General features: G+C 50.7%; 1 protein-coding gene across 1 annotated transcript in view; it reads right to left on the minus strand.

Moving 5' to 3' along the window:
• Positions 1–539: 539 nt before the first annotated feature.
• Positions 540–24381, minus strand: part of DTX2 (deltex E3 ubiquitin ligase 2) — a 33843-nt gene continuing 10001 nt past the window's right edge. Inside the window, exons 3-9 of the mRNA XM_059829269.1 lie at positions 18921–18979; positions 11685–11816; positions 3253–3323; positions 2433–2591; positions 2183–2344; positions 1383–1472; positions 540–764 (exon numbers count right to left, since the gene is read on the minus strand). Coding sequence (XP_059685252.1) covers positions 540–764; positions 1383–1472; positions 2183–2344; positions 2433–2591; positions 3253–3323; positions 11685–11816; positions 18921–18979 — 898 coding nt within the window. The remainder of the gene's footprint in view (positions 765–1382; positions 1473–2182; positions 2345–2432; positions 2592–3252; positions 3324–11684; positions 11817–18920; positions 18980–24381) is intronic.

The following is a 24381-nucleotide window of genomic DNA, read 5'->3' on the forward strand; positions in this document are numbered from 1 at the left end:
GGCTAGTCCCCCAGGGAGGGCCACCGAGGGGGGAGGCACCCCAAGCCATCAGGCAGCTTGAAGGCAAAGCAGCGACTCACCATGGAAATGAAGTATTTATTACAACCAAGCAGAGATACAGGGGGAGGAGGCTTCGCTGTCAGAGGTGCCTCAGGGACAGGGAGCTGCAGTGTGCCGGAGGGAGGCCCTCATTTGCTTTCCGGCTGGTCTAATGGGAGCAAGACACCCTCCTCTGCCCAAGCACTACCAGGGCAAGGTTCTGCCTTCACAAGGGGGTCTGTCAGCTTAGGTCCACTCTCCCAGCTGGTCCTGGCTGTGGCCATCAACCCTATCCAGAGACACAAACACAGTTCTTACAAAAATATCCTTCCCTCCCCCCCCCCAAAAAAAAAGACTGTAGAGAGCAGGCAGGGCTCCCATGGTACAGTGTTATTGCTCAGTGTGACAGGCGCTCAGACATAGGAACTTAAGGCAACAGGAATAAGTGCACTAGGTGGGCCCCTGATGCGTGCACGGCATAGTTGGGCCCCCACCCCAGCTCATTGTCTCAGGCAGTCCTCGGTGACGCCCTGCGCGGCCAGCTCTGCCAGCACATTGTCCAGGTAGTTGGGGTCAGGGTAGCCATGGCCACTCAGGTTTGTGTCCATCTCTGTCTTGTGGTGGATCTCGTTCCACACCACCGTGTTGCTTTCGCCGGTGGTGCTGGAAGTTCCCACTGTGAAAATCAGGCGTCTCTTCCAGGCCACCCTCAGGAGCTCCAGGACCTAGAAGTGGAAGGAGAAAAAACAAAGCAGCTAGGACACTTGAACCATGAAAGCAGCTTGCCAGAAGCTTAACAGCCTAAATAACTGCTGTAGCAGGAGCCAACCAAAGATCCCAGCATCTGAAGGGATCTCCCTCACCTCCTAGTTACCCATGTGGTGACCCTGTTGAGAAGGACCATTCCCTGCACATGCCAGTCTTCCAGGACTTGAAAAATACTGGCACAAGTTGAGACAAACACACGGCCCCAGAGGAAACAGGGATGGGAAGAGCCAGCAGACAGACTTTCTGAGCTCAGCAGTTTTAAGTTCAAACCGTTGTAACTGCATAGCGCAAGACAAGCCAGGAATGTCTTCCCAAAAGATTAGACAGGATTTTAGTTAGTAAAGGGATGAAGGAGACTAAGTCTTCACAGTCAAAGCTGTGAAGAGGCAGCAAAGATCTTCACAGGCACAGGGGTTACCAATACATGTAAGCAACAAACAGCACGGACAACTACAAGAATAGCTGGTTAGCATCGTGGGGACAGCTCCCAAAAGCAACCCTGTTGCGCTGATCCACCAACACAGGGATGAGAGACAACCTGAGAAGGGTCACATTATCAGGGTGTGATACCTTACCTTTCTGCCCTTCTCGTTGTCTGGTAGATAACAATAGCGAGGAAAGCCTCTTGCTGTGTAAGGCATCCCAGGGTTGGGGTGCTCGGGGCCCTGCAATAGATAAGACATATTTGGCATGGACACATTCATCTTCATAGGGGTTGGACAATCCCTCAGCAGGAGGATTTAGGATCAGCAACAGGATTTGACACAAGCACATCTCAAACCAGCTCTTCCATTTAAAAGGAGCAAGGTACTGCTGATCATGAGTATGAGGTATCTGTCTTGTTCTTACGGCACATCGTGTATTATGGGTCCTCCAAGAGCAGTCTCATGCTGGGATACAAAGCCAGCTCTTAAGATTGTTTGAATTCTGGTGGGAGACAGCCCCAAACCACAGCTCTTTCTATGTAGTCTGACGACATCCTAAAAAGACCACGCAGCCCAAACCCTCGCAAGCTCATTGCAACCACCAAAAGCCTCAGACGTGGGCTGCGAAACCAGACATTGGGATCTCTCCCACCTTGTGAGCATGGGCTGAGTCTCCTCTCTGCTTCACAGACATTAGGCTTTACTGTAAGCAAAAGGCTGTTGTAGACCCTGGGGCCACTCTCAAAGTGGGAAAAGGTCTTTCACAGAGGAGACTCGAGTAACTTATACATCGAAGAACAGCCAGCGCAGCTGCTGGCTCCAGGCACCTTAGGCTCCTCAGTGGTGGGCTGCCAGCAGGTACTGTACTGGATCCCAGTACTTCTCTGGGAGGCTCTCACAGCTTGTACTATCCAGCAGCAGCCGTTCCTGCAAGCATGCTGTGCACTCACCTGGATGCCTCTGCTGATGTGATACACAATCTGGATTGTCCCACAGTCCTTGTGGCCAGGGAGGGACTGAGGGAAAGTGGAGACCTCCATCTTCCCTTTGGGCTGAGTACCGGTTTTCTCTCCGTAGATGGTTTTACAAGAGGGGCACTGCAAACTCCCATCCTGCGGGGAGAGAGAAGCAGACATCAGAGCTCCACAGCCAAGTCACCAGGGCACAGGGGACTTTGGTGGGGATGGGCCAGCTCGGTACCTTGTTCCCGTTGGAGTACATTGCCAGCATGCAGAGCATGTGGAAGGAGTGCTGGCAGTTTGTCAGACGACCGACCATCTCTGGTTTGATTGTGCTGCACTCACAAGTGTCGCTGTAACCTGAGGGGGAGGACAGCTTCTCCATGCAGATGATACAGTCCTAGAGGCCAAGACAGCAAGGAGAAAACCACCATGTAGTGCGAGCACAGGCTGATCATAGTGACTGACCCACCAAGGAAGCGATCAAGGAGATGCTTTAGGATGGTTTATGTTCAACTTTAATTCTTCCCTTTGATGTTTAAGGGCCCAGAGACAGGTTTCCTTATCTGGCTGGTACCACCCCACTCCACTATCTCCTAGACAGCACAGGAAGAGAGCTGCCATCAGTTAGAGGGGATGAGTGGGAACCAAGTATGGTTATGTCCTGCTCCTCTACAGAGCAGCTCCAGTGCAGGGTTTTGATCTCTGTAGTTTTGACCTCTACGAGCATTGAGAGGAGACCAAAGCCAAACTCCCTCCTCCACCCCAGGCTGCAGCCAGCTCCAAGGGAAATGGAGAGGTATTACCAGGATTAGCTACTCAACCCACACCGTGCTTTCTCTGTCACAGTCCTCTGACAGGGAAGAGTCACCAGTTACCACATGTGGGCTTCAGGCAGTGCTGAGGCCTCTCCACCTAGTGTCACCAGTGCCACTGCAAGCAGCAGTACCTACCACATGGGATGCCCAAGGAAGGATGGTCCTCAGGCATCGTTGCTGTTTTCACAGCACCCCAGTGAACAGGCCACTGGGCAAGCCAGAGTCACTTCACTGTCCTCTCACCTCATCAGCAGGAGAGCCCTTCACCTCTTCCAGGTACTTCTTCACCACTGCTTCTGGCTCGGTTGGTGTTGCTGCACAAGGAGAGAGATGAGAAAAAGAGAGGAGAAGAAATCAGACATGCTGTGAGGTATGACAGGCATGTGCAGGGTGAGCTAGAGAGAAGGGAGACAAGCAAGTCACTGGCCAGGACGCCAAGGAGAAATGTTAGGGTTAGACAGGGAGAAGAGACTGCTCCAACTGATCCCTACAAGCCCTGCAAAGGCTTTGCTATCAGAAATGGCTACCACTAGGAACATGAGTGCCACAGATGGGAGAACACACTGGCAGATGTTGGTGCCCTGTGCCATACACTCAGGAGTCTGCCTATAGCTGCTGTGCTCCAGTTCTCCCCATACACCCCAAGCAACACCAGCCCGCTCCCAGCTGGACTTTCTTTGTGCAGACGAGAGGCCAGCTAGGACCAAACTCAACCCAAGGATGCTATGGTCTCAGTGGGACAGAGGATTACATTACCTGTGGTGTCAAAGGAGAAAAGGTATTCCCACATCGCCCCAGCTGGCACCTGACAATCAGACCCAACAATACACTGAACTTCAGGCCCTGTTTCGAGTACAGCAGCACAAGCCTTGCATCCTTAACATGAAATAGCATCCTTTCTCTTGAGCTTCCACATACTCAAATCCAGCAAGACACAGCACAAGTCACAGGGTATATAAAACAAACCAGCTTTCTAACAGGTACCTTATTTGCAGCACACGACACCGAGAACTTCACATTTTCCTAAATATAGTCCCTGCTCCCCATCCACCCAGGCATGGGCACTCAAGCAGCCCTCGAGCACCAGCAGCCTGGTTCCCTTGGAGGCATTATGGGATTAAGCAACAAACATCACTCAACACCCAAAGCGAGTTACCACCGAGAGCATCAGTCACCTCAACTCCCAGTCTATCCTTTCGGAGCTGCCCAGTGAGGCTTGGCTTAAGCCAGCAAGCATCACACGGTGCCCAGCCCCAGGCAAGAGGAGATGAGCTCCTTACCCGTCATCAGGCCTGTCACAGAGGCTGCCAGGCTCTTCCACCAGCCTAGGAAAGGAAACATTTGCACAAGTGACCTTATGATTCCACCTGGCAGGAGGCAAAAAGAGAGAACTGTCACTTGGCTCAGAAGGAACCTTGCCCTTCTGTCCTGGATCTACTTCTGGGGGAGGTCGGGGCAAAGCAGTGCTGCGATGAAATAGCCGGCAAAGGTACAGCTCTTCCTTCTGTTCTCCTCCATCCTGGCCGGCCGAGCCGCTGGGGCAGTTCGGGAGCAAAAGAAATGCTAGCAGCAGCCAGACAGGCCACAAGCATCCATGCCTGACACCCCAGAGCCTCATGAGGAGTTGTAGTCCAAGACTGCCCTAAAGAGCTTTGCTCTCAAGCTCGTTTCTAAGCCATTGTAAGACATCGACTGTGCTTTAGCACAGTCAGTACTGCTACTCCAAATTCCACGCTCCCAGGTGGACACAGAGCATCACCGCATGCAACCGCTGGCATCAGAGCTGTGGGTGTACCTGCACAACATGCATCTTCAGCTCTCCCCATCCCCTTTGGTGCTTTCAAGAAAGATGGAGGGTTCACAAGTGTTGCCTCTGTGGTTGAAAAAGCTGTGCATGAAGAGACAGTCACACTGGAGCCAGCACCGAGCTGTTCTGCCACCCCAAACAGCAGTCTCTGTCACCAGGAGGAAGGGGTGGGTGCTATTTTCTGGATAACCATTTTTCATGGTAGAGGCAAACATGGTGAAACAGAAGGGAAGGACTGCTCACATGTCACAGGTGTCATTAAACAGGCAAAGACCTGGATGGCACAGATCCTGTGTCAGGTAGGAGCCCCCCATTGCCTTGAACAGCAGCTCTGCAAGCAGCTAGTGCTATGGGGACACCTCAGAGAGCACAAGGTCACCCTGCAGCAGACAGCTGTATGAGATGCAACCAGGGAAAAGATGCCTTTTCACTGCAGACAAGCTAGCTTGGGGCAACAGAAGAGAGTGAGGCAGAGAGCTAATGAGGGTGGAAAATCGTTTAGCTAAGGAAGACTGATGAACTGGGAGCTGGACTCTCCTAAATGAGGACGCAGTCATTAAGATGAGCTATTTTCAGAAGGGGATCCCTGGCCATCCTGAAACAGATGACTTCTGGCAGCAGTAGCAGGAGGAAGGGATGGTTGAGCACACAGAACAAGAAAAGGAACCCAGGAGGTGAAGGGATGCTCCCTCCAAGTGCCAGTGCCAGGCAGGAGGAAAGATGCCTGCATCTCAGGCAGAGCAGGGCGGTGAGGATCACCCTCTAGAGACCCTTAGCCAGGAAGGTGGCAACAGGATAAAGCAAGCATTAAGCCAAAGAGCAACACAGAAGCAGGTGTTTTCCACTTCAGGGGCATGCCAAAATCCCCTGGAAAAGCATTTCCAAGAACTGCCACAAGAAGAGCAGGAGACAAACAGGAGCCTGGGCAAACCCCAGCCTTCCAGCTCTCAGGCCAAGAGCTCAGCAGTGTGAGGAGCTCCTTCAAGGCCTCATCAGCAGACCCCACAGGGAACGCAGCTCCTTGCTTTTTCCAAAGGTGAGAAACAGGTCCACGAGTCCTCTCTGCTGGGATCTTGCTTATACACAGCAGGTCAAGAACTGCCAGCAAGGAACGAGTCACAAGGGAATGTGATCAGTCTGAACCAGCTCAGCTCATTGTCAGAGCTCAGCTGGGTGCTTACTATGCCTGAAGCCCTCCCGGTTGTGTGCTCTGTGATGTCCCCGCTCCAGGCTGGAAAATACAGGGTGGCACTTGCCACATGTGGAAGTTGGAACCAGGTTCTGGTTTGCAACTGCAGGAGACCTTCATGGTCACATGGGAGATGGAGGCTTCAGCTTCTGCTCTGCAGGTTTTTGAGAGGACTGTGTGAGCAGTCTAGCTGCTACCCACTGTAATTCCATCCGCTTCCAGGAGTACCCAATCATGATGACCACCACATTCCCATTCCTGAGGATCCTGTGCTGCCTGCCAGACTGACCACCAAGTCCTTCTCCATCTGGATTGTTTTTTCCATGTGGCTCTTTTTGAAGTGACCTTCTTGTCTCCTCTGGCTATGGGCTAGAGAAAGCCGTGCCAAAAAGATGCACAGACAAGGCAGTGAAGACAGTGAGGGAAGTGAGCAGAGAGGGTGTGTTACACCAGCAGCAATGCCTGCCCAGTACTTGGCAGAATGCCCCAGCTCACCTGCTCAGCACATCTGAGCAGCTTTAGAGCAATTCACCTTGTTCAGGACAGCAGAGGATGCTTCTTCCCTGTAGCTCCTGCTGTGCATTTCTCTTGCTGTTGATCTTCCTTCCTCTGTAGCAGCTCAGAGAAACTAAGAGATTACTTGCCCAAGAACCAGCCAGGCTCATTCGAATCAAATCAATGAAAGGAGATAAAAATCCCAGTGCAGAGCTAGGTAAGAGTGAGGACAAGAAAGCTCTTGCAGAGTATGTGGGGTAGAGCAGGGATTTTGGGCAAAGCAAATGGCATTACACCACCTCACCAGCTGGCATTAGGATGGATCTGGGGGCACTCAGGCAGGCAGAAGAGGGTGATGCAGCCCTCAGCCATCCTTAGGAAACCCATGCCTGATGGGTTTGCATTGTGGCAGCTCTGATCTGTTCCTGTCGCTTTGCTGTAATAATGCTCTGAGGCATTTAGATCCACCAAGGTTGTCTGGAGAGAGAGGGCTGGGGAGCCCAGATGTTTTAGAAAATCTGTCCCCAGCTGCAAGTGCTTGAACGTCCAGTCCCAAGGAAGCCTTTCGATGCCGAGAACTTGGTTTCAGCAAGGGTAGCTAAGCCCACACAGCCTTCCTTGCCTCCAAAGAAAGGCTCTTCCTTGGGCAGACCAGCACATCTGGCAGGCCACATCCCAGCAGCACAGCGTGGGGCTAGAAGGCTGGGAGGCACAGCACAAGTCACAAACTTCAGCACATGAATCACCTCCTTACTGGACCATTTGCTCCATAAAAGTGCTCGCCTCCAAATCTTTGTTCTAGCCATCCGTTGGTATCGAAGCCTGTTCAGTCCCCAGAGTTTTCAGGATTCAATAGCAGATTGAAAATGCAGTATCAGAATTGACCGATGCTGTTTATCACCAGCTGGCCTAACGCTGTGCTATTGATTTATCTGGGATGTGAAGGAATGTTTACCATTCTTTAATTTACAAAGAGAGGAATAATGATTTTTTTTTGAAACGCTTCCCCTTCCTCCCTGTAGATAATAAGTTGCTTGCTGAAGCAAGGGCTTTCCATGGGCAACATTTAACAGATGTGTTTTGAATCCTTCCTCAGCAACCAAATGCTTGCAGCAGTAACATACCTCCCTCTGGATCCTAAAACAAGCCATATAGTCAGCAGACTCTTTTTTTAATACCCTACACAGGCCAGACACAGGTTGTCCATGGCAATAGCTAGAAGCAGTCACCTCTGCCTTCTGTTCCCTGGACTTACAAGGGCTGGACCTACTGGCCTCACCCCCCAAGAGGGATGTCCAGAGATCAGGAAGGTGAGAGGAGATTGGTGTTCAAAACAGTTTTCTCCACATTTAGCATTCCAGCAGGCTAACCAAGCTACCAGGCTGCTCTGATCCTGACAGAGCATCCATGTTATTGCAGCCTGTCTCCTTCAGCAGATGGTCCCCCACGGGAACAGCGAGCTCCCCTGACTCCAAGGGGCTCCCCAGTCCCACCCATCCCATAGACACTGGCATGGTCCACAGTCCCAGCTGCAGATGGACAGGACATACAGGAATCAGAGTCAGTTGGGATTACTCCCCTCACCTAGCCAGATCCCATCCTGCTCAGCAGCGAAGGACAAACATGCTCATCTCCTCTTCCCCTGTGACCACAGCGCTCCGCACATGACTGACCATCCCAGAGAGGATGTGCAGGGAAACCTCCAAGCCAGGGGAAAAGTGGACAGTGATCCCATCAGCCAAGAGGCTAACAAGTGGCACACCAGACCCAAACCAACACCTTCTCCTTTCAGTCCCCCTCTATGGCAGCCAGCTCCACTCCTGAGCAGCATGGCAGTGCTCAGAGAGAGCCAGACAAGTCACTCACCTCCCTCCCAGACAACCAGCGGGGTCTCAGCCCACCCCAAGTGTGCAGTCAGCGGCACTGGTAGGAGGCAGCGGCTGCAGCAGCCTGAGGAAGCACAGTGTGGTGCCAGCCGGTGGGAAGGTAATGCTGATCCATCAGGACAGCAGACGCTGCCAGGCTGCGTGCCAGCACCGACAGCACAGTGCCTGCCCGGAGACTACGGCTTCCCCAAGACCTGCAGCACCCACAGCACAGCACTCATCTGCACCAGAGACATCATTGCCAGAAAGGCAACAACGCTAACAAGTCCTGACTAATTAGTGCCTTTGTTTAACATAACCCAGCTACTCGCCAAGCTGGCTGCAGTTCCATCACCTCAACCCACGTGGGGCCAGGGTTTGCAGCAGCAGGAGGGAGCAAGAAGGGGCTCGGCAGGGGTACACTGCACCCACCACCACCACCTATTTTGGCACCAGCGCACTGCTGGCCTCCTCCTGGATGCACAGCTCTCACTAGAACTCTCCACGATGGAAAAACCTGGAGGGGCACGGGAGGGGAAAGGGCATGTGATGCAGAAATTCAGGGCACAAAACAGGCCCATCTCTGCCTGTTGGCAGCTTCAGGGCCTGTAAAGGGAAAAAGAACAGGGAAAGTCAGGCTCACTACTTTCACTGCAGTGTTCCTAAGCCTGGAGGGCTGTTGTACAAACACAGCTTGTTCCTAGGAGGGACTGAGCACCCTCTTCATCCCAGGAGTCATGCACTCCGCAGCACCAGCCTCCCTGCCCCCACCAAAGGGGACCCCGCTTTCTAAAGCAAGAGGGGGGATTTTAGCAAACTAAAAGAGAGAGGCACCCCCTTCTCATGGGTCAGCATTGAAAAGGGCAGAGCTGGCAAAGTGTCTCCTCTGCCACATGTCCTGAGCAGGACAAGGATGGCTAGGACAAATCCTGCTGTGCCAGATGGGAGAAGGATCTGCTTGGTGCCCCTTCCCCAGACACTGTCCCATCCCTCCCGCTGGTGTCCCCTCTCAGCTCGCCAGGCTGGAGGTGTCCTGGCCCCAGCAGGTGGCATTGGTGAGCTGGCAGGGAGGTGGCAGCCAGGCAGGTCCCCAAGCCTGGCTCTGCGGGCTGGCACCGGGCACAGCCCTGGGGCTGAGCCAGCTGCCTGGACACCCCCGGGGGCCGAGGCTGGTGCCGGCCCTGCCCCAGCACACCCAGCCTTTGGCCAAGGTGCTGCTCAGCAGCCCCAGCAGGACACACGTGCGTGCCTGGGTGCTGCAGCAAATGCTGACGAACCAGCATCTTGCTGAGGCAGAGGCCTTACTGATGGGGTGTGCAACACCAGGCACAGCTACAGCCACCCCTCTGCTCCCCCAGCAGATACCTAACACGGTGTGTACTGTTCTTGCCCCCCAGCCCACATCCCATCCTCCCCACCTACCCCGTTTCACGCTCTGCATTGCTGCTCTCCCCACCCTGCTCATAAGTTGCAAGACATATCCTCCTATTAACACCACACTCTCGCAAGCATCCCGACTACTTGCACCCCCATCTCCTCCACACCAAGGAGGAGCTGGATGCTGTGAGCATGCTGCTCCTGACAGACTGCACTGAGGAGAAGCTGGCAGCCAGCTGCACTGCAGAGGAGCAGGGCTGTGTGTTTGTGGCCACACCTTGCCCTAAATACAGCTAGCTTCATCTCATTAACCAGCAGCAGGTGACCAACACCAATGGCAGACCTGGCCCCTCTGTTTTTTGGGCTCCTCCAGTGACAGGGGCAAGGCAATGCCTCTGCAGGAGGGCTGGCCTCCCCGAGGCTCTGTTTCAGCACTGTTTCCAGGGCATCCCCAGCACCAGTTCTCATCCCCGGCTGCAGGCTGCAGAGGGCTGTACGGATGCTGCCTGCACCAGGAGCTGGCATTACCCCACTGCCTTGCCAGCTGGCTCCACAGAGCAAGATCCTCATTCAGCCCCTCTGCCACCCACCTCTCCTCAGCTCTTCTTCACCTCCCATTTTCCTTTGCTCCTCCTGTTCTTCACTGCTTCTCCTGCCGCCCCCTGCTTTCTCCTCCCCCTCTATCACACATCCTACTCCACATTTGCTCTCTCCCTCCTTCTCGCCATTTGCATCTCCTCCTCCCAGCTCCCTCCATAATGCATTTCTGCAAGATATCTCTCTCTGCCTTTAATTTGTACTTTCCTTCTACCAACCTTCCTGCCTTCTTTGGAAGGGTTTGGACCCTACTTCCCCCTCAAACCTCCTCACTGCATGCATGGACTCCAAGGAGAGAGACACTGGCACCAACAAACTCCCCAGTCAGATGCCTCTTCACCTCCACTTCAGGGCTTGTCCCTCTTTCTTAAATACAAGCATCTCCATGTTGAACATGGCCCCCACCTCTAGTCCCCCCTTCGCTTATCTGAATGGGGAAGAACCTTGGGTTTGGTGGTGGTTGACCACCCCAGGACACCTGTGCTGGGGTTGGCAAACAACCTCTACAGCTACACCAGGCTGGATTCACACCTACCCCCGCAGGGTCCCAGGGCTGCTACACATGGATGGGACCCAGGCTCTAAACCGGGAGCCCACCGACTCCGCAAGGGTGAGGGTGCGGGATGCCAGTGAGATATGAAGAGGAGAAATGAGGGCCCTGCCATGGAGGTGGCTCAGCTCAGCAGGAGAGCTGGGGTAACCCGGCCCTTCCTGCAAGGGCATGTCCACCCGAGAGAGCTCCACTCCACTCCCTTCCACCCCAGACAGACAGAGGTGGAGAGAACAAATCCTCTGCATTTTGACCTCGAAAGCCCTATATGACTCAGGGACCTTCTTGTCTGCAAGATCCTTCTCACCCCATGACTCAACTGTGACAAGCATGGCTCACAAGCAGACCTTCTCTCAAGAGCACGTACGGATTAAATGCTCTCCTTGATGATCCCTCAGCTCCCAGACTTGTCCCACCAATGAGCCAGAGAAGGTCCTGGCAAGTGGATGGCCAAGGCTCCCCAAGAGGGTGTAGCAGGACCATGGGGGAGGTTGCAGGAGTCTGACACGCACAGAGAACAACTGGGCTGCTCCAGATCTAATGACTGATGGAAACGAGCAGAGCTACCACAGGACAGGGTCTACTTTATCATCTTATTTTACAGCCTGGCAGAAACTGTGCAGGCCAGAGGAGACATGTCCTGCTTCTCCCCTTGGTGGGATGAACATCATCAGTCAAATGAGAAGAGCCAAGAGGGTGGGGGGAGAGACAAGAGGAAAGGAGGGAGGCAGAACAAGTGCAGAGAGATAAAGAGAAGGAGATGGAAGCAAATATCAGAGTTTGAGCAGGAACTACCTTTCTTGGACACTTTCCTCCCCTCCTTAACTGAGCTGTGTTTTTTAGTGGCTTTATGGGTGCTGGCAGCTTGCGGCACACAGGTGAGGTGCACGGGAAGTCCAGCGGCTGACATCAGAATAGCCGTCATGCCTACAGCGGGTACGAGATCAACATGCAGGAGGGAAACAACGGGGAAACATATTCATTAAAAAAAACTTTAACCTTTCAAAGAAAATTTAAAAAGATAAAATAAAACAAAACCCAAGCCCTTGATTCAGAGGACATAAAACATCCGAGAGGCAACAGGGTTGGAGTCGGCACAAGGACAGGATCCAGAGGCTTTTAGAGGGAGGAGCCCAGGCAGAAAATTAAAGCAGGGAAATATGGGCACAACTCTCACCTGTGACCATCTGAGCTGGTGTGTGAACAGGACCTTCCTCTTTGCCTTGGCTTTAGGGCTCCTCAGGCATTGAGTCTGCTGTGATGCAGGGTCCTCCCGCTCACTGGAGCCCTGGAAGCAGCCCTGACCCTGGGGGCCTGAAGGATGAGGGGCATCACCTGTAACCCCTAAAGGTCCTGTTCAGCTATTCCCCCCTAAAGCTACATGTTTCAAAGGCATCACACCAAACGGATCCCTGGAGTGCAGCTTAACTGCCTTCAAACACTGCAGCAGTGCTGGGCTGACCATGGACTGGAGCTGCCCCACTCAATCCCATGCCAGACGAGCCCCATGGTGGCAGACCCCCGCTCACCCCACCCCATCCCCTCCTTGGCACTCCAGTTTTCCCTGGCACCCCCAGCTGCAATGCAATTCTCACCCTCCCCCATCCCAGCCAGCTGTATTCATGGGCTGCAGTTTATTAAAGCTAATGAATCATTAAAAAGGACAGCCATTCCCTGAAGGTAGGATTGGCACATAGAGAGCTACAGGACTGATCATGCTGATCTAATATGATGTTTGCCCATAAAGTACAGGCCATTTACAAGTCATAACATTTCTAAAGTAGCATATTGCTGTTAAACTTACATTCAAGAAAACGCCTGCCTTTGCTTTCCCCAAGAAATTACTTCCCCACCTGCAACAGCCATCACCAGAACTAAAAAAAAATGCTTAGGGTTGTAAATCAGCAGCAGACAACCTAAAAGTCAGTGTGTCCCCAAAAGCTACCTCTGACAGTAGACCACGCAAAACCACTTCCTAACACTATGGAAATTCTTGCCAGCATCCTGAATAGTAATTCATGGCCAGAGCTGAGATTACTAAAGACCTTTTTTTCAAGCCTCTATTCAGCCGGGTTGGGAAAGGAAGCTGTAAGAGCTCATTTTTTTCAGGACAAAAAGTGAGGTACCTTGCCCACACATGACTGAAAATCGAGTTATGACAGGAAGCATCAGCCAGCTTCGTGTGCAAGCGGTAAGACTATTTTCTGCCTCAAACATGCAACCAGTCAAGAACTCGTGCCTTGTGACTAGAAATCCCCACGCAAAGCCTGTGTCAGTGCCCCACAAGCAGAACTACCCCTATGCAGTGCCGACCGCGTTTTGTGCCTACTTCACGTAAGGTCCAAGCACAATAAATATTCCAGAACCTTTTCAAGTCCTTTCTTGATACACCAAGTTGGATGGTTTTACCAAAAAACTTTCTCATCTAAGGACCAAAAGACACACAGAAAGGTTTTCACAAGATGGGGAGAGGGGCACAGACAGATGAAGTAATTTCCCCAGGGTTACCCAAGAACCTTTGGCAGAGCTGGTCTGGCCAGAAGACCAGGCTGCCAAACACATGGTGAAGCTATGTTCTTCCGAATGGAAATAAGTAACACCAAACCAGGCAGCCATGGATCACCCTCATTAGGTACCATCATCGTTGATCTAGGTCTGGGGTGTAGCCCCCCAGTTCCCAGGAGCTGCAGGGCCAGAAGGGGATCTTCAAAGCATATAAATACTGAGTTAGTACCCATCACCCTACTGACAGCGCCGGGCTGTTCCCAGCAGGTACGGCCAAGGACAGCCCCTGATGTTGGTACAAGCCAGCAAGCCTCTAACTGAACATCAGATCCAGAAATCTCACAATCTAAATAACTTCCTTTAAGTCTTGAACTAAAGACAGCAAGACTATCGCGTGCTCTCAACCCTGGTCTAAGCCAGCAGTCCTTCACTAGTCCCAGGGAGCCTTAAGCAGCAGCTTAATTGTTCCCATAACAAGAGCTACTTGTTTTTGGAGCGAGTGAGTACAACTGAAGACCTGAAGCCCACCAACAGCACCAAAGCTGCCACCTGTACGTGCACCAGGCAGGTACCTTCCCCTTTCAGGAGGTTAAAGGACAGTCAGAGGTATTCCCAGAAGAGCAGTACCAACTCACACCGATTAGAGAGCCTGGAGGAGCAACATTCCTGAGAAACAGGCAAGATGTTGGACCTCCCCATGGCTGGGGGAGATCATCTCAGACAGCCTGACCCCACCAAGGCTGCAAATGCAATTCCCCAGAACTGGTGCAGAAAAAGGAAACAGTAAAGTTGTCTCCAAAAAACCTGCTTCTAAGCAGTGCGATCACACTGATTGCAGAGACTGACATTTGAAAAGCAAGTCCAAAGACTAACAGGGATTTTCACCACCTACGCACAGCTGATTGATAGGCAAATGCTAAATTAATGCTTTCTTCTTAAGAGATCAATACTGTCTTGCTAACATTAACATGCAGATCCCATTAAAAAAACGAACATGACAGAAGCAAAGGCTGAACAACTGACTTCAGACTCTTAGTGATGGAGAACAAAATGTTGCCTTCAAAAATCAGACCAAGTGAAGAGCACGAGCCACAGAACCTCAGCTGAGTTCAGTTACCCTCTAACACAGCCCCTCTCATACCTGGAATAACATGTCCAAAACTGCCTTCATTGCAAAGAAAATAAAGTTCCTGAAATAAATGTTTCTTTTTCATCTTATGAGCTGCAAACGCATCTACAACTCCACACAAACATACAGCACAGGGCAGATGTGGGACCAGAATTACCCCCAACCAAATGTTCTCCCATAGACAATCTTAAACCGTCCAAGAAAAGGTAATTTTCCACTTTTACCTTCTGCTGCCTTCGGAGAGACACACAATGAATCATCTTCTGCAGATTCAAATCAAGAGAGCATTCAAAGAGGGGCTGTTCTGGTGTTACATTGCTCTTCTGGCTCAGCTCAAAACCCAGCAGCGATGCCTCCTTTAAAGCTCTAATACAATACTGGAAATCTCCATTAACAGTCCTCCCACAAGCTGGGTGACAAGAGTCCCCAGCAAGGGATCTCTTGCGATCCAAGCCTTACGTGGGAGCACGTGTTCATACAAAGTGCCAAAACAATACAGAGACGCACATCACATCTGCAGATCAATTCTCCAATTCTGACCTGCGGACATGATAATTTCAATTCAAACTCATTGTAGGCATCTGTGGAGTTATGTCAGGAGCAAGCCTGGCCCTGGATAAATTCTCACCTGAAGACGCAAGGGCCAAGCTGCAACAGGATAAGCTTGCCCAGACCAAGACTGTTCTGGACACCCCTACGTTCCTGCTGCTCACTAGCTACCCCAGGAGCTTGAAAAATATTATTTAATATGTTCACACTTTCCATTGGCCACTGGGTCTCTTCCCTGCAAGGACTGCAGGAGGGAAGAGACGGAAAGTCTTGCAAAGCATCCTTTGGCATCTGAGCCGATCCTACAAACGCGTGCAATAAGCACACTCGGAACTGCCTCTTTACTCTTGCTCAAAGCACCTATTTGGCCAGAAGTACAAGGTTACTGTGTCCTTGGGGTAAAACTATTTTCACTGGAGCTATGACAACATCCACCAGCTCTTCTCAGCCTGCCCCTGAATAAGGGACTTTTGTAATATCCTGTGCAGAAGCTGAGCATGGGAAAAGCACCCTTACATAATGTAATGAGCGTTGACCACACGCTTGCTCACACACCCAGCCTAACATGACCCTCCGGTCACTGGCTCTGGCCACTGGTCTGTATTTGCACAGACCTCAGACTGGTATGCCTTTGGTTCCAGTCCTGGATTTAAGCAGGTAGAGGGGAAGGGCAGAGCTTGCTTTCAAATAACAAGAGATCTCAGAGAAGCATTGCTAATTTGTACAATTATATCCACCAGCAAAATTATTATGGTTAGTATGTTCCCAAATGCCCCAGCTCTAGGAATCCGGCTAACAAGAAACAGTCAGTTTAATTTAACAAAAAGCTAATTCCCAGTCTTCACCTTAAAAATAGTATTAGAAGGGCCTTCATATGACCACCTAGTCCACCCCCCAGCCCCAAGGTACACAGCTAAACTACATTATTCCCAAGAGTTGTTAGTCCAGCTGATCCTTAAACACCAACACTGTGGTTCAACAGTTTGCTCAGACCTCTCTTCTGGCCTTTCACCATACTAACCAAATACTGAGGGGGAAAGAAAAAGCTTAAAGCCAAGTTTCCACATGCATCTTGAAGTATTAAAACAGCAGAAAGCATGGAAAATTATTTTTTTTGGTACAAAACATGGTTTTAAAGTCAACTTCATGATTTCTGGGATCCCAACTGGTGCTTTTAGAAGACATGGGGTTGACTGTTACAAATCCCTCACTCCAACCCCCAGGTGCTCATCACACAAATGAAACCCAGCTTCTCATTAAGACCCACAGGATCCCTGTCTCCTGTTTATCCACCAGAAATTCCCTCTGCATCCAAGAGATGCACCTGCAGCATTTCTCGAGATCACCCACAAGATTCAGGGGTTTTATTTCTCCTGCTTCAGACCAGAGCCAAAGCTGCTGAGAGGCACCTCGGGATGGAGACCAAGGGTTGCGAGACTTCTGGACACGCTTCCCAGAATAAAGCCTTCTTCAGTTCACATCTGAGACTGCCCTCTCCTGAACATCATCACGGAGCCCTTGCGTCCCCAGCCTTTCCACCACTGATCCTGAAGGAAACAGACGTGCAGTGGGGACCAGAGGAACAAAAGGGGCCCAGCCGGTATGTTAAAGAATAACCTGAATAATAAGTAACTCAAACACCATCTGCAGGATTTTAAATATGAACAAAATACCACTTCCCAGAAGAGGTCCTAGAAACAGGGAGTGGAGCATAGAGGGGAAGAAGGTGTCCCTAAAGAGCCAGGTAATTAACACTTTGATAAAATTTGTCCTTTTTACCAGAACTCTGCTACTTGCTTTTTACCAGAAGTGTTCCCAGAGATCTATTTTCCTTTTGCTTGCTAATTAACTGTCCAGATCTTTCCTCTGCTTCTATGTGGTTTTAAGGACAGACTCAAATTCAGATTTTTCTCCTCCCTTGCACCTCTGAGGTCTGTCACATTTGGCAGAAGGCAGCACAGCACCGATCAAAACCGTGGCTACCAAGACCTGTATTTGAAGCAGACACTGGCCCCGGTGGGTTGCTTCTGCGCTGACCACACTCAGCCCAGCCTATGCAGCTCTGCACTCCCCTGCTACTCAGCATGTCTCTTGCTAGCTGCCTCACAGAGAGCTGAAGGTTATTAAAATGAATAATTATTCCCTCTTTTGCACCCCCAGCCTCCAACAACAGAGGTATCAATTACAAACTTAACCTTTTCATTTTATTGAATGGTGGTAAATGGCTTTTCTACTGAGCTCTCCTGCAGCCTTTTATATCTAAATGTGGCACTACAAGGCATGAACAAACAGACCATGCATATTCACCTCTTCCAAATTAACAGTGGAAGACTTGTACATGTAGAATAAGATCACCGTTAACAACATTAACACGGCCTGGATTCACCAGGGCTCTTCAGTTCTTTGCTGTATTTACCTTTATGTGATTAAGTACCTAATTACAGTCAGCGCTAATAGCCAGGGGATGAAATTCAGAGCTTTCATAAGCAAGGAGAATTCTTCTTCTGCTCAGGTCATCCACCTAGACAAGGTCTGAGCTTGACCCTACACCTCATTTCCAAAGACTGATTTGCTAAGATGGTCTGCATGCTGCCAGAGGACACTCAGTTTTTACACAGTGCTCGTTGGGCTAGAGAGATAGGCAAGGCAGAGTTTTCATGATGGTGATAACGTTCGGCAACTGGAAATACCAATCCTGGGGATCATTTTTAGGCAGGGTAAAGCCTGATGCTTGGGAGGAGACCAAGCACCGTCACCTTTCCTGGAATAAGGTGGCAACAATTTTCTCTAAAAGCAAGAGCATAACTGTCTCTACATGCTCAGGAGCGAAGTTTAGGGTCCAAGGACTTAATAACCTCAACAGACCATGCATGGACAAGAGTCAGAGGAAGGAGAGGGTTAATAGATATTCTGTAGGGTCTGAAACAGGTACAGAAAACCCCAGAAAATACCATACACCAGGTCTTTTCTGCTCTTCTACCCCTAGGTTATCATGTTACGATACAATTTTGAGTGCGCAGTCCCTGTTGGTATGGAGAAGACATCTGCTCTCAGCAGAACACCCATCTCCTCAGGCACCACCACACCAGAGTCCCGTGGTTTGGCGCTGGCTGAGTCAAAACAGAGCAAATGCACTGACGGTTTTTGGCATGGAAACGCTTCCACTGAATGGTGCAAGCACAAGTTGTCATTTTCAAGGCAGAGCCATTTCACGTTTAACAGGCAAATCTACTCTGAAAAAGGAGCATTGAAAACTGGCACTTTCATCCCTCCCAGACACACTCCTTTGGTATATTTAGTACCGTATTCACAGGTTTGGATGATAACAAGCAAACCTGTATTCTGCTGCCACAGGAGACAATGTCTCAGTCAACTTCTGTCCCCTCATTTCCTCAAGACAAGGCATCACAATCATTTTTTAAGCTAAGACCGCCCTGAGCTTTTGTAATAAAGCCATATTAAAAACACGCATCATCTCACACCGCTCTTCACCCTTGACTTGAAGAAAAGTAGCAAGTAACAGCTAGCACTGAGCTTGATCCATGTGCTTCCCCCCTGCTACTTGCTCATCCACACCAAGGGAGAAGATGAATACCCAACTCGCAAATAAGCCCACTCATTTCGAGAGCCTCAGGACCAGCACCAATGAGAAAAACAGTTACTAAGGTTTGACCATCCCATTCTCCCTCAGGTTTACCCTTTTTGCCTTTCTGAAAAGTCTTTGGGCCTAAACCCCTAAATGCCAACAACATTTCAGACTCTTCCTAAAAACTAATAAAGGAAAGTAAGTGCCATAGAAAGGTAAACTGCTTGCTCGTATAACCCTAGGGACAGAGCAAGATCCTTACCTGCCAGGGCCTGGTTCACCTTGCTGGGTTTAGGCATCTTGACTGGCAGGTTTGGGGTGCTGGAGAGAGAAAAGAAAAAGGGCAAGTTCAACAGCATGGATCAATCACTAACAAAACAGAGACAATTCAGCAGTGCACTGCTCTCTTCTCAGTGCCAGGGCCCTGGATATATTAACAGGGATTAATTGCCCAGACGAGCCCCACCTGGGACCCCCACCCATGAACCCTTTGCCCACTGGTCCAGCAGCTACATTTAAGGAGCCCAGTCCTTACCAGGGCTATTTAGTAGGTTTACTTATTTCAAGGGTGGACCTCAGACTGAAATTGTAGGTGACTGTCTCCATCTCCTCCTGGCTAGATGCTGGGTCAGACTCATTCCTTCCTCTTGCTGGGGCCTGTTGGTGGACCCTCTTGTCAATCCCCTGCTCTGCTCCTGTGATGCATCCCTGTTCTTGCTGCTCCACCACAGAGCCTTCCCGTGAGCAGCTGACCTGCACTACAACAGACTGCTGCCCCAGCAGGTCTGTGGCATAGGCACACAGCCGGGAACTGCCAGGATGCAGCAAAGTTCATCTTAAACCTTCCAGGTGACTTGGTCTCCAGCCAGAGAAACACTGCTCACCAGAGTGTGAACTCCCATGCTGTATGTGAAGTTGCAGCTGTACACATTGAAGGAAGCAAGCATTATCACACCCCACTGCTTTCCAGATGGGGAAACTGAGGCAGAGAAAGGCCCAGAAAAGTGCTCAAGCACACGCAGCTGCAGCCCTGGGTTGAACAGAATCAAGCCTTGACTCTCCCTGCGCATCCAAGGGGTTACTGTAAGATGTAGGAACAAGGGAGGAAAGGTTGAAGGAGACTTAGAAGAGTTTGGCACCCACCTTCCTTTGGAAATCAAGAGGATTTGGACACCAAACATCCCCTTCAGGTTCCTGACCTACTTGTTTTGGCAGTGTTTCCCAGTACTGACAGCTGCACCTCAAGCTAGTTTGGGATACATGGGCAGCCAGGGTCATGCAATTAGCTGATGGCAGGAGTTAGGAAGGAAAGGGTGAGCAGCAGTGTGAAAGCTGATGAGGGGGTCACTAGAGGAGAAAGCAAGCTGGATCCTCACGAGCAGAGCAGGAACATTTGAAATCCAAGATGCTGGCACAGAGAAACCACCCACGGACTTTGTCTCAGGTCACACATGTGCCTGGGATAGATGCAGACTCATGCACATCAGCTGCAGTTAATACACAGTGCATTCAGACAACCATCTCAAAGGACTCCCCAAAATTACATCAAGCCTGGACAGCTGCTTAGGAATTCACAGAGCAGACTAAGGTGGTCAATTGCCCAAATGCCATCCGCTATCTAGGGGGAAACTAATTCTCTCCAGCTGGGATGTAAAAGCTGCCACTGTGCCCAAAATAGCATCACAGACAGTGGTCCCTCTCTTCAGCCTTGCTAAAATCTTTGTCCACATTTCCATGACAATGACCAGAGCTGAAAAGATTTGTGAGTGACGCATGGCCGTCTTCCACCCTCATGACAGGGATGCATCCCCACCTCCCTTTTCTCCTACCTGCTGCAGTTTGAGATAGGTGTCTGCACACGTGCTGAGTCCCCTGAAGAAACCCCTGGGCAGGACCCAGGGCTTGGTGCTGCGCTGACAGCCTGGCCAAGCGAGACCAGCTCTTCCAGACCCTTAAAAAGCTCTCCAGACCGCAGAGGTTTCCCTTCCGTCTCTTTCAAAGACTGTGTTTTCCCCTCCGCTGCCCCCAGTTTTGCAATGTCTTCAAATGATGCAATGAACTGTTCTCACTACAGCCCAATTCAAACCCATCGAATACCGTGGAAATCCTCCCTTCAATTTCAGAGAGCTTTGAATCAGATGCTGTGACTCCTCTTTATGACTTTTTTCTTTTGTGATTCAGCCTCTTCACCACAGCTCTTCCTCAGGTATCTCCCTCCTCCTTCCCTTTCTCATCCCTTTGCTTCATTTCTGCTCCTACCTATGATCCTCTTCAGATGATGGCTAGTAGTGGGGCTGCTCCCTCTCCAGCTGCAGACAAGGAGGGTATTTGAGGACCAGATAATGAAAAGGAACTTGAGAGACCTGCTCCCAAAAATCAGAGGCATTGGACCTCCCCTCCTTCCCTCTTCCAACTGAGCAGCCAAGATGACAACACAGTGCCTGGGCACCCCCTCCACCCCAGTCTGTGACCCTGCATGTGACTGATACTGAAGAGCTTGTGCTTCATCATCACACTATGAAGCGCAGCAGCCACCTTGGGTGCTTTCACTTCCCTGTGGAAGGTAAAAATACAATAGAACACAAAGCTGAACCTTCAGCTCTGCCAGAAAAGCAGATGGGCAGCAGGGGATCCCAGGGTCATTACACCTGAGGTTGAAGAAAGCCAACCCAGAGCTGCTCTGGGAAGGGGATCACTGGTAACAATGCTTTGAGAAGACTGGCGGAGAAATTCCTCACTCTTCTTTCCTGCATTGCAGGGCTCAAATCCAAGTCACCCAGGAGCTAGAGCTTCTATGAAGTGAGAAGAGCCCTTGAGATTTGCAGAGGGAAATGGATAAGCAATTGATGCATTTTGCAAGCAATCAAGTTTTGGAAGCTGCAGGTGCACTGCAGATAAATTACTATCCATCAGCCAGGAAACAGTCGCTGATCAGCTGCACTCCTGGTGTGAAGGCAAAGTGTGTCAGCTTTGACTGGTGGGAGGCTTTAAGCCAACTGATGTGATGATGGAGGAACCAAACACTTATTTCACACGGGCTAAACACACACACGTTCAGATAGCAGCATCTCAGCTAACAACGTCATAGGATGTGCTGACCCACACTGTGTGAGCATACCGGCAGGGCTGCCACGCACTGTGATTTCTTTTACAGCTGCAGAAAGCCCAGACCTAAGGCTTATGAAATCAAGGGAAATCCATGCTGCTATGAGGTACCTCTGCCACAACACTGCCTGGGTAGATTTGCAGCCATAGTGTGTGGGAGGACGTGTTGCCATGCCAAAAAAGGTGCAGAAACGCTGCTCAGAGCCTACCCTGGGTCTGAAATTGGGCTTTTTGGAGGAGGAAGGGGAAGAGGTAACGAGGAAGGATATTGCTATTGTAGTATAACACAGGCTTGTGCTTTGACTCCGAGAACAGGCTCACCAGCTGCACCAACAGATGTATTTAGTCCATCAGCTCAGACTCCAGCTACTCCAGTACCGTCATACCAGCGTTGGCTTCTTGGGAGGGAGACAAAGCCAGGCTGGGATGAGGTCCTGGAATTTTGTCCTGCCATTCACTGCAGCTCCTGCTCTCCTGCCGCTCTGTACACCGGAGGTGACTGAGTGCAGCAGGGGTCACCAGGTTGTGAAGAAAGGGATGCAAAATAAGACACTGTCCTCTAGGATTCAGCAAGAAGATCCTGATAAGATTTGTCATCACTGGTTCCCAGAAGCAGAGCGTGGCAATCCGCTATAGGAGGCAGACAGGGCAGACTGATATTTCAGCATGACAAAACCACTCGCTTCTCCAGAATTTCAAGATACTGCAACACCGATGAGACAGCAAAGCACAGGACCGGAGAGGAAGCATGGCATCCATGGCTGCCGCCGTTTCAAACACTGGGCGGCCAAGTTTGACCTGAACATCACCTAAACCGCATGTACACAATAACCTAATGGAGCAGAAGTGGAGAAGCCTGTAGCAACCCCCCCTCCCCACCTGATACAGCCCTTTCTTCCTTCCTTTCTTCCTGCACACCTGCCAGCAGGCCACATATTCCTGTATCAGGGCATCTTTATAGCCCTCTGGACAATAGCCAACACTTCTCCCAGATCAGGGCTCCATTCATCCCTGCCTCACATTAACACCAAGTGCTACCACAACACCCAAAGGTCTAACCCCCTTCCCAGGGCTAACTGATTGTATGATGACAGTAATGACCATACAGCAGTTTCTCCCCTACCTTTCTTCTCAAGATGATGCCAAAACCCAGACCAAATCCCTCTAAAGGAGGACCTTTTGGTGCACTGCATGCAGCCACATGGATCTGTGGTTTTGCTCCTGGCACCAAGCAGAGAGGATTCCCCTGCTCCCGCTCGGGAAGAGCACCCAGCAGCAGAACCCCGCTGGCTAACAGAGGGCTGTGGGACAAGTCACAATGGGCTGGGCAGAACCAGCACCGAGCACAGCCCCCCCCACCCCGAGCTCATGGGCGCACCTACAGACAAAGAAGCTGAAAAATGCGACGGAGGAGGGAAAAAAGGAAAGGCCCTGCCCAGGTTCTGGTCCCTTGGTTACACCTCCTGATTCTACAGAGCACTGACTGTGGGTTATTCCCTACGGGAGATTTGGGGGCACAGCACCAGACCCTTCCTAGGAACATAATACTATAACCATCCTTTCCAGGTCCCCAAAGCCCCCATTCCCTGCACTTTGAAACAAAATCCTCTCCACCCGAGCTGTCTGACTTATTTGCAGGCAGAACCTAGACCAGCACCCAAAGCTGCATAAGCTCAAAGGGACTAGCAGAGCTACAGCAGGGATTTGCCTGGCTGGGGCACTAATTAATATAAACCCCAGGAGATTACTTCCTGCAGCTTTACTTGCTCGTATCACAAGCAGAGCACTTCTCCCCGCATTTCAGCATGGGGAGCAGGGCAGCTCTTGCCCTAGGGATGGACACTTTCCTACATGGGATGGGAAAGATTGCACCAAGAGGTAGGTCGGAGCCTGGGGAGCTGCACGCAGCAAGGTGCTGACCCCAGCTTCACAGATCCGGTTAACGGGTGCTGATATAAGGACACGACCCTTGCTGTGGCACACTTGATCTGCAGGTTTCAGTGCCGTCTGTGAGAAAGGCTGGATTCACTAACTGTGTTTAGTACACAGAAGGAAACTAATGCACCAAGAAGCAAAATAACTTGCCCACATGTATTTAAAATGTTAGCAGCAGAGCCAAGGATATTAGCATCTATTTAAGCCTTGGCACTCCTCTCTGGGTTTTCCAGTGACTTTGACCCTCTTGAGAGCATGGGGAAATTAAACCTGTGTTTTGAAGTGCCTGAGCTCCACCCTGTCTCACACCAGCATCCGCCATCCAGCCCTGCAGCAAGCAGGAAATATATTTAATCACCACCACTGCTACAAAAGCTCGGGCATGCCTGTGCTACTAACAGCCCCTACTGGGGGCTATTCTTGCCTGTATATTAGAAATAACTGTCACAGCCACACAGGGAGTTAGGCAGCTTTCCAGGATGAACTACACCTCTTTCTCAGCCCTGCAGGAAAGATGTTTTCTTCAGTACTGCCATTTTTAGCTGTGTTTCCTAAAGAAACTGGGTGTACACTACTGCACTGTCTTTCAGTCTCTCCCTAATAGCTTTTGAGCCATTCTGCCAGTTGCAGCTCAGCTCTGAGAGGCAGGAGCTGGGTCATCCCTGCTAGCTTTGTGAAGATAA

This window comes from Gavia stellata, chromosome 25 (genome assembly GCF_030936135.1).
Source record: "Gavia stellata isolate bGavSte3 chromosome 25, bGavSte3.hap2, whole genome shotgun sequence".
In the NCBI taxonomy this organism is placed as follows: Eukaryota; Metazoa; Chordata; class Aves; order Gaviiformes; family Gaviidae; genus Gavia; species Gavia stellata.